The 17337-nt window shown below is 46.5% G+C and overlaps 1 protein-coding gene across 5 annotated transcripts in view; it reads right to left on the reverse strand.

Annotated features, from left to right (window-relative positions):
* LOC102074687 (zinc finger protein 532) overlaps nucleotides 1-16141 on the reverse strand; it is a 30174-nt gene extending 14033 nt beyond the window's left edge. The window contains exons 1-4 of one of the 5 annotated variants that reach the window (XM_074532292.1): nucleotides 16001-16141; nucleotides 14286-14395; nucleotides 6196-8555; nucleotides 1453-1634 (exon numbers count right to left, since the gene is read on the reverse strand). In XM_074532292.1, the coding sequence (XP_074388393.1) occupies nucleotides 1453-1634; nucleotides 6196-8535 (2522 nt within the window). In that variant the 5' untranslated portion in view covers nucleotides 8536-8555; nucleotides 14286-14395; nucleotides 16001-16141. Of the gene's footprint in view, nucleotides 1-1452; nucleotides 1635-6195; nucleotides 8556-14285; nucleotides 14396-14826; nucleotides 15032-15188; nucleotides 15502-15873 lie in introns of those variants that run through there. The other 4 variants (XM_074532294.1, XM_074532295.1, XM_074532293.1 and 1 more) reach the window with 4 other exon arrangements.
* Nucleotides 16142-17337: the final 1196 nt, after the last annotated feature.

Genomic DNA, 17337 nt, shown 5'->3' on the forward strand with positions numbered 1-17337 from the left:
ACTGTGTATCACACAGTTCCTAGGGCCAAGCCCTCCTCTGGGGACTGCTCCGTGCAGACACCTAACCTAAACCGCTGGAGTCAAAGGGAGCTTCCCGGCAGAGGCCCTGCGAGAGGCAGCACAGGCTGTGCTGCTCATGGGGAAAAGCACCACAGTTCCAGGAGAGGCTGGGCAGGCTAAGGAGGGAGGCAGTAACATCCTCAGAGCCTGCTTTTGCTTGCCTGCGTGACTTTGGTTTCGTCTCACCACATCAAGAAATTCTCGTCTCAATGTGAGATGAGATTTTTTGAGACATCTTGAAAAGCTTAGTGACTTAGATTCCCAGTGAAGGGGATTCTTTCTGCTGGTGTTACCAGCGCAGGCCAGGAGTCCCCAGAGGTGATTCCATGTACAAACTCAAGAGACATACATGAGAGGGAAGAGCAGTGGAGTGCAGGAAGCAGATGGAGAAGAAATGCAGGACAAGAAACACTACTGCTTGAGAGAAAAGGGTAAAAGAAAAGAACCCAAAGAAATGAGAAGAGCTTGGAGTTATGCCAGGACATGAATTCAAGCTGAAAACAGAGGCTTGATGCAGTAAAAATGCTTTCATCCCTTAGGGGACAATTGCACAGCCATCCTGGAAAATGAACTGTGGCACCTTAAGGGTGGAAGGAGCTACCTGCTGGAAGATTTACAGTGGCCTTTTTCCAGGCAGACAGGGGGAAGTGGACATGTTTTTGGAGTGCTAAGCAAAGCTCAGGGTACGGGTGGCTCTTCTGATCTCTTGCTGTGCTGCCTGCCATTCAAGTGCAAGGAAAATGCTAACAGAAAGCATCTTTTCAAATCTTTCAAAACTAAACATTTCTATGAAATGCCTCTGCTCCCCATTTTCTCAGTGAGTTGCCATTACAGGGAAATGTAAAAGTCAAAGGAAAACTGAAGAGTAACAAAGGAGAACCAAAAGACAGGGTTGTTTGAGAAAGGCAATTTCCAAGTGATGTAAAGTGATAAAGTCTACGAATCTTGATTTGCCACAGAAAAGAGAACAACCAGACAGAAGCAGCATGCCCATCAACATCTCAACCATACATTCTGGAAGTACTGATGATGACTCTTCTACCAGAAAGAACAATCTAAAATTCAATGGTTTGGAAAAACTCAAGAAGGTTTCTGAAAACCTGAAATGAAGATAATGTATCTGAATTCTCTAGCCTTTATAAACCGTGACGTCCTGAATCTGTGTTACACTAGCTAATATTCTGATTTAATCATATACAAAAGTGGATGCCCAAAACAAAGCAGAATCCTAATGTATTTATTCCAAAATTTCAGTACTAATAGTACTGTTGCCATGACAATCTTAAACCCACGAAGCTGGTATTGTCCAAACAGTGCTTATGGAAATGGAAAACCATTTTAAAAACCATAAATTATACATCAATTGACAGCAAAAGGAATCATCATACTGACCGAAACCCAACTCTTCGGGTATAATGCAGGCAGTTCTTAGTGACATGGGTCTGGAAGTGGACAGATCTGCAGATTGCTCCACATTCAGGACACGTGTATGGAGATTTATGCTGATGAATTCTCTGGTGTGATGCAAAACTGCACTGGTTAGGAAGCAGCATCTGGCAGATATTGCATGTCTTCTAAATGATAAACCAGAATAGATGAGACAAAAGGTTTGGTTCAGCTCTACATAACGTCTTGTGTCAAACACTGCAATACAGCAAATAAAGGTTAAATGTCATAACTGGGATGGGACCCAATGCAGTAGCAAGTACAAACACAAGCCCTGCTAGCAGAGCTGGCAGGTGCTGGTAGCCAGACTGACTGGCATCCTGGGCTACAAAGCTCCTTCCTACACCACTGACCACGGGAGATACACGTGCTTTATGGAAATATTACTGGGGTGCCTTCCCAGATTGCCTTTATAGTGCAAGGGGCCTACAAACAGCTCCAAAATCAAATTACTGCTATTGTCTCTTATGGCCTGGGACTTGTGAACCTCACCAGGGACTTGCAAAGATTTAAAATCAAACCCAAGACTCCTTCATGACATCAGTATGTTTTTAAACATGTATTTGCATATTTTTAGGAATGTTCTAAGAATGTTCTGGCATATGTAGTGATATGTACACTCTGCAAGAATACTGACCAAAAAGATCTCCAGATCTGCATTATAAATTATTTACTAACATACGCATGAAGAAATCCTGAAATAAATGCTCTGGGAGCACTGTGGCCCGGTGTGTTTGAACACAGTCTGTACAAACAGAGTTCTCCCATGTCCTGACGCAGCAGGATGGCAAAATGCAAATCATTGCATTACAGCAGGTTAAGCAAAGCCGACGGGCCATCGCTGCAATGCAGGTTCCACGGGGACTCCTGCCAGCCCACGACAGTTCTGCTCAGCAGGGTACATGCACTGCTCTCCTGCAAGGCTCTGCCTAACTTCAGCTGTCTACAGGGATGTCAAACCGGCACCTGCTTAGAGCCTTTGGGGTGCAGCAAGGCTATACTGAGACACAAAGAGATATTCACTTTGGAATGCCAAATGCTTAGCCTTAATTGACCAAAGAGTGCCCAAAAGTGGGGAACTCACAGCCTCAGGCTGACCAGAATTGTTTTGGGGTGTTAACTTTGTCTTAAGTTCAGATAAAGGCAAAACTCTCTGACCAGCAATAAGTGCCACATTTACTGGGCTCAGTACCATTCCCCAAATCTCTTTGGCTATTCCTGTATTAACAAGCTGTAATACAATACTGGAGAATCTGGAGCATAATTTGATTACTAAGAAAAGAGCAGACCAGAACTACTTATTCCAGTAACAGAAACATTTGGAGGTTTCACAGTCCTTCCAAAGCCTTTGGCCTGCAGGACCTCTGAAGGAAACTGGGATGTGATGCCACACAAGAGCCACACAACATTCCAGCCCCAGCTCAGTGATCTTCCCGATTTTGCAGCAATCTGCCAGACTCATTTGCTGATCCAACATGCCAGTAATGCTCTTAGTTAAGGCCCCTGCTCTGCTATTTCAATGAGTACAGAAAATGTTTGATTGTAACTGATTACAGTAGAACAAGAAGCATCTACTGTGAAATTCTGACATTCAGCACGTTTGCTTACCATTTTATTTTGGGCTTAAGGTGGCATTAACTTCCAGTTCTCTCATTCCAACCCACACCAAAATAAAACACAGTTTGTGAAAATCATCACCTGCCTGCATTTAAAGTCAAAGTTTCAGAAAAAAAAAAGGGTTAGAAGGAAAAATGGTGGAGGTGGAAAATAAAGATACACACATACGCTGAGTATGAAGGGAAATGAGCTATGCAGTTTCCATGGGAGCTATATACTCCTATCTATAACTAAGAGAAATACTAACATTCATTAGCCCAGATTTGCTACCTTTTCCCCCCAGCAAGTACATGAGGGTTTTATTCAGCCAAAAAACCTATCAGTGAGTCAGGGTTAATACTCCTTTAGCAGGAATATGCCTTTAGATTAATATTCCTTTAACAGGAAATTAATGGCAATAAAACATTACAGAAAAGTAACAACTTCATAGTGAATGTATTTTCATTGATAAGATTGCTCTACCATTGCTTATTTTAAACAAAACATTCTACCTTTGTAACAGGAGTATAAGAGCAGCTACTTACTCATTGGAAACACAAAACTATACATTTTCCATTTCAGGAGCAATTAGATGGGACACTAGAAAGAACAGTAACCTGCAAATAATCTTTTTTCCTATTACCTGTTTGCAAAATCTAAGTGTTCATTTTTATTCTTTCTTCCTTCCAAAGAAAAAATACCAATCTCATCTAACTTTCCTCTCTTCTTCCCCCCACAATAATGGCAGTTTTACAGCAAAAAGACAGTGCCAAGCACTAAGAAGGAAAACAAGTCAGGGTATTTCCCATCCAAGCTTCTCAAGAGGTAACATCTAATGAAAAAGTAGCCACATACGTAGTAATAAATGCCTGTACAGAGCCTTTCTCCAGGAAACACTACCCCTACAGGATGCAACCAAACTCAACATAAAAAACAGCGGCTGCTTGACATATGAAAAGGACTACAAAAATGTGTAATTAAGATGTAAAAGGATGCTTCAACAAAGAACATTTAAAACTACATTTATTAAGTGTTCTTTTCAAAGGGAAGAACGTGAAAATAGCTTATTTTCCTCCAGTGCTTTGCACTGTTTTGTTTAAACCTGCAGCTCAGCAGAGCAGGTTTCCATGAGACACAAGCACCCAGACAGGCAGCAGCCAATGCCAGCTGCTGCTGCAGCTCCAGGGCCTTCCCTCCTTCAACAGCAGTACCTGGGAACCCGTACTTCTCTCTCCACCTCCCTGCAGCTGCATTTTCACATTCTGTCAACATCACAATTGCTTTCCTTTAGTAAATTGCCAGGATAAACAGTTCTAAAGGACATGTAGGGAGAGCAACTCAGCAGCAACAGGGCAAAAGCACCAGACAGAGAGAGAAAGGGAAGGGCAAAAGGCTTTGTTTACTTGGCCATAAAGACAAAAATCCTCACACCCTGAAAGTGAGAACATCACTTTATCTTTGTTCTCTTTCAATTTCTATTTTAGCCTCATCCTTCCAACCAATTCTCTGTCCCTCATTCAACTGCTTTGTCTTGTCACCTTCTTTCCTGCTTCCTTTTCCAGTACCAAAACCACCAGGTTTTTGCAAGGTCTACTGGACCTTAGATGGAATGTTACCTAATGGGCTTATTATGGGGAAAAAAAGAATCTATCTACAACCAATAAGCATCAGCAAATCAGTTAGCCAAAGAGCCTAAGTATTAAGCAGCCCGAGCTGGTGCAGAATGTACTCTAATGGTCAGCCACTAGATCCTGTTCAGAACTGCAGCAACAACTGTGCATGGACATGTTCTGCTGAAGGAAACTCCCTGAGCTAGGCACACTTGCAGTATCTTACAAACAGAAATTCACTTGCAAGGCATTCCACCTGGAATCCAGGTAACTTCAGTCTAACTCTGCCAGCCAATTAAAGGGAGGAGCTAAGGCAGAGCCACACAATCGAGGCTATTTCCACGTGCAAATCTCTTTACATTACTGCCTGTAGTGGTAGGTGCAGTGGAGCTGCTTCATGGTACAGAATGGGTCCTACAGGCAGTGAATAGATCCTGACAGGAACCTGCCTGTGCTCCTAGGACTAGTGCATTTTTTTCCTAACTGCAGGACTTAAAAGTCTTTAGCCTGTCCACTTTGTGTGATTCCCAGAAAGACTCCTGGGGCATTCCTGTCTTGAGCATGCTTGCAGGTTTTCAGCTTCCCCCGCAGCAAGAAGCTGGAGCACCAAGCTCGCCTGAATGCTTTGAACCACACCAGAATCCCTTTTAATTGGCACACCCCAACAGAGATCCAACCATATCATTTAATTGACCACCTTCACTCTGCCAGGATTATAAAATACATCGCACACTGATTAATATTACGTTTTATTGAATGACGTATTTCTTTCAGGTCAGGCCACATACATTAGTAAATAATTTTCAAATGGTTTTTATGTTGAACTCATTAGCAATTGTAAGAGGAAAAGAAATGGAACCAGCTAAACCAATGGTCACACAGAAAGGAAGACGTGCAAGTGAGAACAGCACTTTGCACTTTGTGAGGAAGAGCTGAGGCAAACAGCAGCATTCCTGTCAGTAGTCAGTGTGCCATTTGTCACTGCCCGAGTCCCTCCCTGCACGTGAGGGGAATGCCTCTCTCACTTAGGGCACTTGGTGAAAACTCTAAAACCTGAAGACCACTGAATGAATCACTTAAAGCTATCATTCAGGTTGAATAGACGGGCTGTTAATGAGGGTGCCAATTAAGTGGATTCCACTGGCTAGTCAAATTCCAAAGCACAGAAAGAAGCATTAACATATGATTAGTAATACCCACGATTATTTTCTGCATTATCATGTTCAGCTGCAAGAAAGTTAATGCTAAATTTTAGCAAAAATATAAGTGTCAATTTCAGACTTCAGGGCCTATAAAGATTCTAAGTCTTATTTAAAAAGTGTTGACATTCACTATGTAAGTGCTTGCAAGACTTTCTATGGTTTTCATTTATCATTTTAATCACAGAGATTCAGATAATAACAGCTATATGAAAGTAAAAACATATCCAAAGTCTCCTAGGCTTATAGATGAAACATTGGAATGTAAACATAGGATACTCTACTTGTCCACTTGTGTCTGCGGCCTGCTGGAAATGAGTTGCAAGAGATGTCTCATCTTGGAAAACTTCATTGCACTCCAAACACTTTAGACTATGTCTACAGAGTTTTGATGGATCTTCGTCCAGGGGCATAGCTGGAATGACAGGAGAGCTCGCAGGGGCCGAGATCACTGTCCCAGTTAAGCCAGTCTGGATCTTTGTTAGGGAGTGCGCGCCAGCTCCCCCTGCGCTCTGGAGCACGGCCGCAGCAGTATTGCTGGAAGGAGATGCTATCATCTGATCTGCTGGGACTGGTTTGAGGATCAGGTGGGAACACTGCATCACGACGCCTTTCTCCTTGTGCCCACGAGCATGGGACAGGAGACTACATTTATTGTAGAAAACTAAATTCTTTGTACAATGATTACAAGTCACTTCAATCCGCACGCTCCTCCTGTCGTAGTGCTGGGTCAGGCTCTTCTCGAGAGCGAACGAGTCGCCGCACTCCAAGCACTTGTACCCTCGCGTCGGCAGCGTGATTCCGGCATTGGCAGGGGGGCTGAGGTTTGGGACGTAAACGGGTACGGGATTGACGCTGCTCAGCACCTTATTGAATGCTTCCACTACAGAGCTCTGCAGAGATGACACCACCTGCACTCGAGACACCTTTTTCGAAGGCTGGGAGGTGGCTGCAGAAATTATTGCCTGCTTGATTTGCTGCTGGGGTTTTGTTAGCACTTGGCGCAGTTCAGAGGTGGTTTGAGCACCCTGAGGCAAAAGGTTAAGGTTGGCAAGATGGACTGTCTTTGGCACGAGTTTGGCACTGGCGAGGCTCGATGCCGGCACCACGACCGTCTGCTGCTGGATGGCGTTGGCAGCTTTGATAATGGCGCTGCTGGCGCTCTGCACGGACGCAGCAGAGATGACAGTGGCTTTCACTGTGGTGTTGTTAGCCAGCTTCAGATTGATCACTTGAGAACCTGCAGTTTTCACCGCTGAAACGGGCAGGAAGGCAGTAGCCACGGGTTTGATAGTGACCTGCTTGGGGGCAAGTTCTGCAGATCCAACTGCATTGGTGACAACTGAGGACTGCAGAGGAGCTCTGGGAGGAGAGGAGAGAACAGCAGCGGAAGTTGGTGAGGACAGGAGAGAGGTCATGGAGGTTACCATGGAAGCACTCTGCTCTGGCTTTTTACCCGAGTCCAAATCAACCTCTGGTAACACTCTAGTAACAGTTCTCTTGATCTCCCCAGAAGAAGTCTTGATGGTTTTTATGCGAACCTTAGGAATTGCTGGTGTTGATCCTGCGGGAGAAGACGGAGACCCTTTGCTGCTGTTCTCACTGGAGACGCTTCTGGGACTATCGGGCGGTTTGACAGACGGTTTCTTAGCACCATCAATGAGACTCTGAGACTCAGGAGATTTTTCAATAGCCCGGGGACTTTCACTCATGTCTTTTGGTAATGGAGAAGACTCTCCTGAATTAGACTGTAAATCTTTACTGCTATCTGTAGCTGCCTTTTTAGCACTCAATGCTGCGATTGCAGCAATGCAGGACGAAAGCTTTGCTGATGACTTTGCTTTGGACTGGGAAATGCTGGCAAGATTTGTGTCACATTTTTCAGCACTCAGTTTTCCATCAAGTACCCTGTTTTCAAGAAGCTTCTCAGAACTGTCTTTTAGTAACTTGTCCTCTGTTTTTCGAGTTTTAAAAGGCTCATAGACACCTAAATTCATGGAGCTTGTCTCTGTCTCTCGTTTACCAGTTTTATTTTTATCTATACTACTTGAAACTGTGATTCCAGATTTAATTAAGTTCTCCCCTCCAAGTGCCTTTAGTTTGTCATATTCCTGCTGCGACAGAGATCCTGCCAAGACATTTGCTCTAAAATTTGCACGTATCTCCTCTTTATCTGGGGGGTCATCCACCTCAATTCTCTCATCATCATCAAATTCTTCTGCACTTGATATTGGGCTGAACTGGTTGAAAGTTGAATCCTTCAGTGTAGTCTCAGAAGCTGACCCATCATCTTTCAGCGATTTCCCTTCATCTTTACTGTAACTCTCAAGAGCTGCTGATGTCAGAAAGCCATTGTGCAAGCTATTGCCTGTGGAATGGTGGCCATCCTTATCCAGACCTTCGGAGGAATCAATAGTACGCACATTTTTCACAATGACGCTCACCCCAACATCAGATGATGATGGGACATGGGAGTCTTCATCTGCGTGAGCATTCTGTTTTATGTGGCTTTCGTGGTCATCATGTCCAGATTCAATAGCTGCTTTGGGATCTACCATGTCTGGTATGTCAAAGGCTGCAAGAAGGTCATCAAAATCTGGGGTCTTCATATCCCCCATGGCCATGTATTTGATTGTAAGCAAATCTGTAAAATAAGCAGAAAGTCATCACTTTAAGCTCTAGTAGTCCAGTCTTACAGAAAACAAGTGCTTGTTCACATCTGCCATGCAAAGAAATGCTATTTCATTTCTGAAGTAATGTTTTCAGAGATTATACATTACAGAACAGTGACCAAGCATACAGTAGAATTATTACACCAAGAACTATAGTAATTTATAAACTCCACAGACAGTAACCTGGCAATTTTATTCTGGGCCCAAATTGCAGTGACTTTCTTCCTGTTCCCTCTCCTACACCCACTCCTATCCTCACCCACCCAGACTGCAAAATACCTGGACATGCATAAAAATAACATGAGACATTTGTAATTCCTCTGAAGTCTGGACTTTCCTTAACAGCTGCACTATTAATCTGAGGAGTCTTCCTGAAAATAATGAAGTATAAATTAATAAACATCTGTAAATTAGGCATTCATCAACACTGGCTACCTGGAAGTCCTTGTGGCCTATGAGAAGGCAACTGAGGAAGATTTTTAAAGAATACTGGAATAGACACAGACATTTCATGAAACAGCTTCAAATAAATATAGAAGAGTTTGGAAATTTGTTTACACAGTTCCCTTAATGGTTTTGGGCCCTTTGTCTAACCTATGAAGTTCTTAATAAAAAACCAGATGCAAGCATAGAATCAGAATCACAAAACAAGTTTCTCTGAGGATTAAATGGAAAAGACTGCAGACACCAAAGTATATCAAATCCATGTAAACTGACAGAAAGCTTTGACACTGTTTCTCATAATCTGGGATACTAATTAGTTGCATTCTGGTTGTACATCTGTCCACAGGTGTCTTTTTACAGTTGTTGCATCCACTCAAAAAGAGCGAGATAGTCTCCCTAGTCTGAAACTACTTCCAATTATATATCCTGGAGTTTAATTAACATTTACCCATAACAATGAATGAAGACAGGCTTACACACTTAATTCCTCTTCCTCCAAGTATGTTTAAGATCACAACTGCCCAGCAGAGGAGACAGAGCTGTCCTTTACTGAGAACTACGGCTGCCCTTATCAAGAACTTCTCTCATTCTTCTAACTTTTCAAGCAATCAAAGTTAAACAAAAAGGGAGACAAACATGGTCAGTTGTGATACATAAGGAAGAAAAGATCTAACCAGGCCATTTTATTATCTCCTCCTCACTATTCCAGGGCACCCATCTTTAGATTCAGTTTATAAACTATGTTTCCACCACAGCTGCCAGGACTCTGTAGCCATATTCCTCCCCTCCCTGTTTTTTTCCCCTCCACAAACCTTTTAGTAACTCTTTCCTTTAAGGATTAACCTCTGCCTTTTATCCAAAATCAAAACTAAGGGACACCTTTGCTGCCAGACCAGCTGTGAGTCTATTCCTTCTCTGGCCTAACATGATGCCTGTAAATACTTCCTACATTCTCAATTTTTACTCTTTTATTTAATCCGTAATCTTTGAAGAACCAACCAACTCTTCCTTCTAGACACCTTTCTGTTCATCCAGACCTTCCAAATAGCTAGACCACAAGTCTAACAACTTTATACAATTGCTTTAACTGGACCAGACCATCTTTTCTGCCTTACTGAATTCCTACCCTTTGCCTTCAAATCCCATCTAAATATCTAATTCCTTGCTTTTGTTCAGACAAATATGGACTTCAGTTCCCTCAGCAGCAAATCCATTTGTTATCAAAGGAAAAAGGAAAACCACCAAATTTAATCTTCCTCTACCTATGGCATTCACATTCTTGTGACTACATTCCTTTACCTGCCCTAAACTCTTGTTTTTACAGCTCTTTGTACTACATACATTTGAGAACTGCGCACACTGCAGGATGGAGACGTTGTCTTTTGCATGTTCTTCCAAAAACACCAGCATTCTTTCCAGTTTTGTGAGATGAGAACACTGTGAGAACACTGAGAAACCTCTTTTCAGGGTCTGCCACATGGCAGCGTCTTGGTTCTGTTATAGCCACATAGAGGAATTAGTCTGTTACTTCTACTGATTCCCAGGCAGACACACTATTCCAGAGCAAAATTCCAGTAACCTGGGATAATTACTCCACCTCCAAACAAGAGTAATGATGCCTAAGTAACATCAAGCTCATTCTGGAAGAAAATGCTTACACAGGGAGCAATACCAGCCTAACCAGCACAAAACCACACTTTTTTGGGTTTTGGTTTCTGTGTTGTTGTGACAAGAAACTGCATCAGGTAGAGAAGACATAAAGGATTCAATCAGAATTACAGTAACATGTATCCTAACATTAGACAAATTTCATCTTAATACACAGATGATGAGCAGTTCATTGGTTATTAGTAATTATGACTGACTTACAGTTCCAGTCATTTGCTCTGAAAGCCAAGCCTTGTACAGACAGACAAAGCAATACGCTAATCTAACCACAAAACCTTCTTCAGGAAATGGGAACCACATCTCCAATCACAGCCTGGCCTGGTCTGACATACTCAGCAGGCAAGTGGGATGTGCAAGAGGCCACTTCAACCACAGTCAGCAATGGCTCTCATGCTTATATACATAATGAACGGGCTCCTTTTCACTATCAAAGGGCCCATGGCCTGCTCCTGTTGCAAAACCCAGACAAACACCCAGTTCCACGAATCACAGAAATTCCTTTTGTCATATGCAAAGTAATTCTTACCCTAGGAATTTTCGATTTCTTTGGATAACAGTCTTATTTAGCATCCACAGCATCAGTAAGGTCATGCCAATCCTAATGTAAACATCTTTGTGAAGTATGGGGTGTTTTACAGTTAAAATTTATCCCAAGAACCTACTTTTTCTGTATTATACACCATATCCACCTGCCTTCAAAAAAGGGGAAAATCCAATTCGCTTCCATGTTCAAGACTCAATGAGTACAAGATTTAATCCACCATTCTGACAGCCAAAATAGTGTTACTTGTAGTTTATGACTCCTTAGGAGCCTCATCCTGTAGTCCAACACATCAATTTTTGAACTGGGTATTTCAGGTTCTCTTTGGGTATTGGAAAACAAGATGGGAAAGAGGAGGGGAATCTTCTGGACTCTGAACCACTACTGGCACAGTTTGAAGAGAACCACACACAGCTGGTTCAAAGCTCAGGACAATCAGCCTTTGGCTGGCAAAAAGAACAGGGATGTTTCAACACGTGAGCAAGGAATCTCCTTATGCACAACATGGGGCTGAACAGGCCATCCCCAGCTGCAGCTGGCCACATGAAAACCACCTGTATTTATCGAGACATTCAGGCCAGGGTTTGGGTCTACCTACTTCCCAAATCCCTCCTGAAACACAGATGAATTCCCGAAAAGCAGAGAAATCTACATACCACTCTTTTCCTAGAAATTAATTAAAATCACGGCTTAATTTTGTACTTCTATATGAAAAATAGGCTGGGGCAGTACCACGTGAATAATTCAGATGCACAACTACAACGAAGAGAATGTTGAGATTCCCCAACGAACGCAGACTGGAATTACACTCTAATTGGCACAAGCCTCCCACCTCTATCCTGTAAGGTACTTTTTCTGCAGTGGATGACAATTGTGGCCAAAGCACAGCACGAGCAGTGCAGCCCCTCAGGGAGCTCTCCCAGCCAGGCAGGGCCCAGCAGGGCAACAAGCAGGCCCGAGAACATGAGGGTCAACTTTGGGTTTTCCTGAACATATATGCCTGGTACTCTGCTGCATATTTGTATTTTAACACATGCCTATGTGCATATGGCTATGGAAACAACAGTTAGTCAATTCATTCCAAAGGGACTTGGAATGTGATGAATCCTTACCCTCATTCTGAAGATCAAATAACTGAGACCAATGCAAAACGAGATCCTGGGTGCTGATACAGAAGAGCAGCCCTCCAGCATTAGCATTTGCTGCTGGAAAGCTGGCCTGCGTGCACAATCCAAATCTCCTGATGAAGAGCCTTTACAGATATTACTAGACTGAAAAAAGATAACTCACCAAGAACACTGCAGACTCCATCTATTCAGTTTTCTCATCTTACAGCCATCAAAAATCCCTGCAAATTCAAAATCTCCTTTGCTAAAAACAAAATTTCATAATACAGATAGCATTCAAAAACCCAAACAAAACAGATTCAAGGAATTCTATCGCAATCCGAGAACTTAAAATTTTAAAGCTGCCTACTATTCTGGCAGAAGGAAAAAAAAAATCCCAAAAAATGCTCTTGTGTAATATGTGAATTTTAGCTGACACCTGGAAAAGAACGTGCATCCTCATCAGGAAGAGATCCCATTCCTAGCATACAACAAGAACTCCTGTTTGCAGCATCATTCTGCCACAGACGTCTCTAGTCAAATATAGACCCTCTGCATCCTGATGCTGAAGAACAGGAGCAGAAATCAGCACAGTGATCTGTCAGGCACTTTGCTCTGCCATGAGCTATTCACTGCTCTACCAAACCTGAAAAACAGCTTATCACAGCTGCAGTAAAGCTTACAAACACAGAATTTCAGGCCAAATGGTAGTATGCTATTTTCACTTTTCTACGATTAATAGCCCAGTGCCTTACGTAATCTACTGCAGTCAGAAACAAAAAGGTTCCCTTGTATTGTCACCCTGCCTCAGCAGCCAGCACACAACTTACCCAGTATCCACAACCTCTCAAGGCTTTTAGGGCTGTCTATTCTGCTGAGCACAGAGGAAAGGACCCTCATTTCACACCACAACGGAGTATTTCCAATGTTCTGCCTCCATATTTTCTTGATTGCAGGTTACCAAACCAGCTAACACAGCCAGGATTGGGAAGATTTTTAAAAAATCACACTGGTTAGGATTCTAGAGTTGCTGATTTCCTGTTATAGGAAGTAACAGTTCCAGCAAAAGAATCCCCCAGGCAAAATGTTTAGTGATCCACTGTGCAAGCTCTAACAGCCTTTGTTCTTCCCTTTGCTGGATTCATTACTGCTTCCTTCTCTCTGCCCCTCTCCCTCTCTCTGACTCCTTCAGATTTCACTAGAAGATAAAAACGTCAGTTCAAATCTAAGTACACATTTTGTATTTTCTAGTTCAGAAAGAAAACCTAAAAATTCTGTCCATTATCCACTGCTTTAAGTTGAATGCAGTCACCCCTCTGCAGTTGCTGCACTGCCCATCCAGTTTCCTATGCACAATATTGCATAGGAATATGCAATTCACACCACTGGAGCTCCATCCAGCCCCCAAAATACATCTTTCCAGTTGGCTGCTGCAAAATTCTCCCCAGGTTACCACAGTTTAAGAAAAGCCATCCATACTATTTCTTTTGCACAGGTTTTTTCTCTGTAGGCAACATTAAGTACGTGTTTAACACTGAAGACCTTAATTAAAAACCAAGTATTGGGTCACTGAGATGTGGTCAAACAACAGCGTGTAAATAATCAGACAGCAAATCCTGCATGTGTGACTCTCTCAATACAGCACAGAACAGCTCCCTGCCACAACTGCTCGGCAATTCGTGATTGTCATTCAGAGGCCTATTCGTATCACTACACTGGGAAAAAAAAGTTTATCTGGATATATTTCAATGAAAATACTGTATTTCACCAAGATATCAGTAACTCTTTACAAATAATAGCTTTAATCCTTTTAAAACTGGAGGACCTTAATAGCATTTCTTCATTAACACTTAAACAATTGTTTCCTTCCTAATGTGCCAAGTGTGCAATCAGGATGTAAGTCCAATCTATTGTTCTACTCAGCCCAAAACACCACGTCTCACCTTGTGAACCTTGACCTTTGAGGGATTTTTTTAGCCAGTGCTCAGTTAGTGCCACAGCCGCATTACCTCTGCAAACACCAAAGGGTTAAAGGCAGCCCCAATCAATAGGCCTACAAGAAAAAAAAAGGAACATGAGTATGCCTTACAGCATCTTTTCAATGCTTTTATGCACAATTCTACAACAATATTGTTTCCTTCTGGTCTTCGAGAAAGGCACAGACCCCCCCCCCCATTAATGTTTCCTAAGGAAGCAAACCACAAGACAGCACCCTGTAAATAAAACAGCATGCAAAGCATCCTCAGTCACAAGCATATCTACAATTACAAATAATTCAATCCATTTTATTTAGTTTAGCTTTAAAATAGACTGTATTGCCAGTGTCCCACCCTTGCAAAGCAAAAATATTTTAGTAAGGGTCATAAATCTCAGCTCTTGCCCATTCCTTAAGCATAAAAAGGCACGAAAAGCCAAAGTAATCTCAGTTACTGCAAATATGTACATTTACATACAGAACCCTTTATGACTACATTAGCCACATACCAGTGCTGTGTGTCTAAAGTGTGCATTCACATACTGTTTTGGGATGGTATCTTTCTGCAAGCTCCTCTGCTTTTGGCTGCCATGAAGGGAGGAAGCTATCCCAGTGTAGCTGCTCAGTGACTGCATTGTGTTCAGGAGCTGATCTGCCTCAAACCAGTTCCAGCCGGTTCTGGTCACCCTACATAAAAAGCTATGGCAACCCTCGCTGAGTTGCCAACAAGACCCTGAAAATCGCAGGGGCTGGTTTTTGTGTGGCGTGGGGCCGGCACAGCCCTGTGCCCCGGCTCCCCTCCTGCCCGGCCCACGCGGCCCCTGCTCCCCAGAGCCCCCCGCACGCTCCCTCGCTCGCCTCCCCCACTTACCTCCCACAACCTGGCTGAGAGCTGTGCGTGCGTGCCTGGCTGTAGCTAACAAAGAGACCGCAATAAAAATCCTCACAGGATCTCTCTTGCAGCACCAGGCAGGCTCGGCCACAGCCCTGGGAGACAGGCTGCTAACCCGGGCTGCTGCCCCTCTGCTCCCCCAGATGCGGGGTGGCTGCTCGCACGCGTCACATCTGCCCCCTCATGCCCACGGCCATGGGGTGCCCCATCACGGGCTTCTCCCATCTGCCCTCCCCGCTCCTTGTTCCATCTGGGGCTGCCCGAGTGGCATTTTCTGTGCTCTGAGCAGCATTACTATAGAGTACCCACAAACGCGAATCCCTCCCCTCAAGAAAGCCATTTCCGCAGTAGCAAGATGCCTACAAAATAGTTCCTTTGCCCCCTCCTCGCAGCACCGACTTGGCTGCTAAACTGATTTTTTTTTTTCTTTTGCTATTCGACTATGCTGGAGGCCTTGAGAAGCAGCGAGCTGCAGCCCCACGGCCGGGCAGCCCCCCCGGCTTGCACCCGCCGGCTGGGGAGGCCCGGCCAGGCTGTGCGCAGCTCCCACCCCGCACAGACCGTGCGCACCGGCCGCCTGCCCGGCCCTGCGCCTCGCAGCCGATGCCTGCCCAGGGTCTCAGCCCCTTGCGGTGCCCACGCCGCTCCGGGGGTCCGCACCCACCTGTGCCCGTGGCCGCTCTGCTCCTGCCCGCTCCCCTTCACCTCGGCCACGCCAGGGCCTTCCTCCTGCATGGCTGACAGGCACCCAGACCGAGACAGCAGCCACCCCGCTCCTCTTGGCTACTCACCCTTGCTCTGGGAACACCAGTAACCACCTCCGCCTACGCGCTGAAACCCCCTCCTCTCGGAGGCTGCGGGAGATGCTGCTGTGCAGGGTTCCCTCCGGCTGGGTGGGCGACCCCGACAAAGCCCCTCTGCCCCTGGCTGCACCTGCAACTGAACAGAGGTCTCGGGCACAACCCTGCACCCCTCCCTGCGGAGACACCTTCTTCGCATCCCTCATCCCCACCCCGTTCTGGGGAGAACCACCATGTTCTTCCGCTGCCTCGGCCCGTCTTCCCTGCACAGGCTGCTGCGGCCGCAACCGCGGCCGGCCCTCCCTCGGCCCCTCGGTCCGGGGGGCCGCTCCCTCCTCCGGGCTGCCGCGGCCCCGGGCACCTCCCCGCGGGTCTGCGCGCTCCCGGCCCGAACCGGCCCTGTCCGAGCGGGCCTTGCGAACCCTGGGGACGGGCCGGGGAGGAGAGGCCGTGGCCCCTTCGGCAGCGGGGAGAACGATCCGCCCCCGCCCGGCCGGCCCGGAGCCGCCGGCCCGGGCAGTCCCTGCACGGGTGCCCGCGGGCCTCCGGCCGCCGCCGGGCTGGGAGGAAGCGACCCCATAGCATGCAACCTCCGGTCCCCATGCGACACACCTGCTGCGGCCGGAGCCGGCGGGCTCGGGCAGGGCTACGGCCCGCGGTGCGGCCCGGCCCCGCGTCGGAGGAACATAATGGCAGGAGGCTGCGGGGCTGGGCGGTGGGGGTGGGGGTGCTCGGCGGCACAGATGGGGAGACGCTCCCGTGTGATTCCGTGTGGAACGGCTCCCTGGAGAGTGCCGGGGGCGGGGAGGCTGCGGGGCCGCCGAGCGCCGCGGGGCCGGGGCCGGGTCGCGGCCTCCCGCAGCCCGCACAGCTCGGGGGGGGGGTTCCGAGCGCTGCCGGCGGGCAGAGCCGCGCCGGCCGCCGGGCCCGATCTCCTCCGCGCCGCAGCCGGCGCCGCCCGGGTGCCGTGGGAGACGCTCCCCGGGGCCCGCCGGGCTCTCCCCGTGCCCCAGCGCCTCAGGCCTCGAAGGGCAGCCGGGGGAAGAGCCCGCGGCCGCCGCTCCGCTTGCAGGCCAACAAAGGACGGGAGGAGCCACACGCTGCCAGCTCTGGCGGCTCAGCCCCTCCGCCGGCGCTGCGGCCGCTGTGCCCGGGCCCGGCCGGGGTCACCCCCCGGGTCCCGGGGCGCGGCCGGGAACCGTGTCCCGGAGCGATGCTGCCTTTCCTTCCACACCCTGTGAGCCGGGCACTCTGGGGCCCGCCTGCGCAGCACCTGCGGCCCGTGCGCTGCCTCCGACCGGCCGCCTTTGTTGGCTGCGCAGCATCCC

This window comes from Zonotrichia albicollis, chromosome Z (genome assembly GCF_047830755.1).
Source record: "Zonotrichia albicollis isolate bZonAlb1 chromosome Z, bZonAlb1.hap1, whole genome shotgun sequence".
Classification (NCBI taxonomy): Eukaryota; Metazoa; Chordata; class Aves; order Passeriformes; family Passerellidae; genus Zonotrichia; species Zonotrichia albicollis.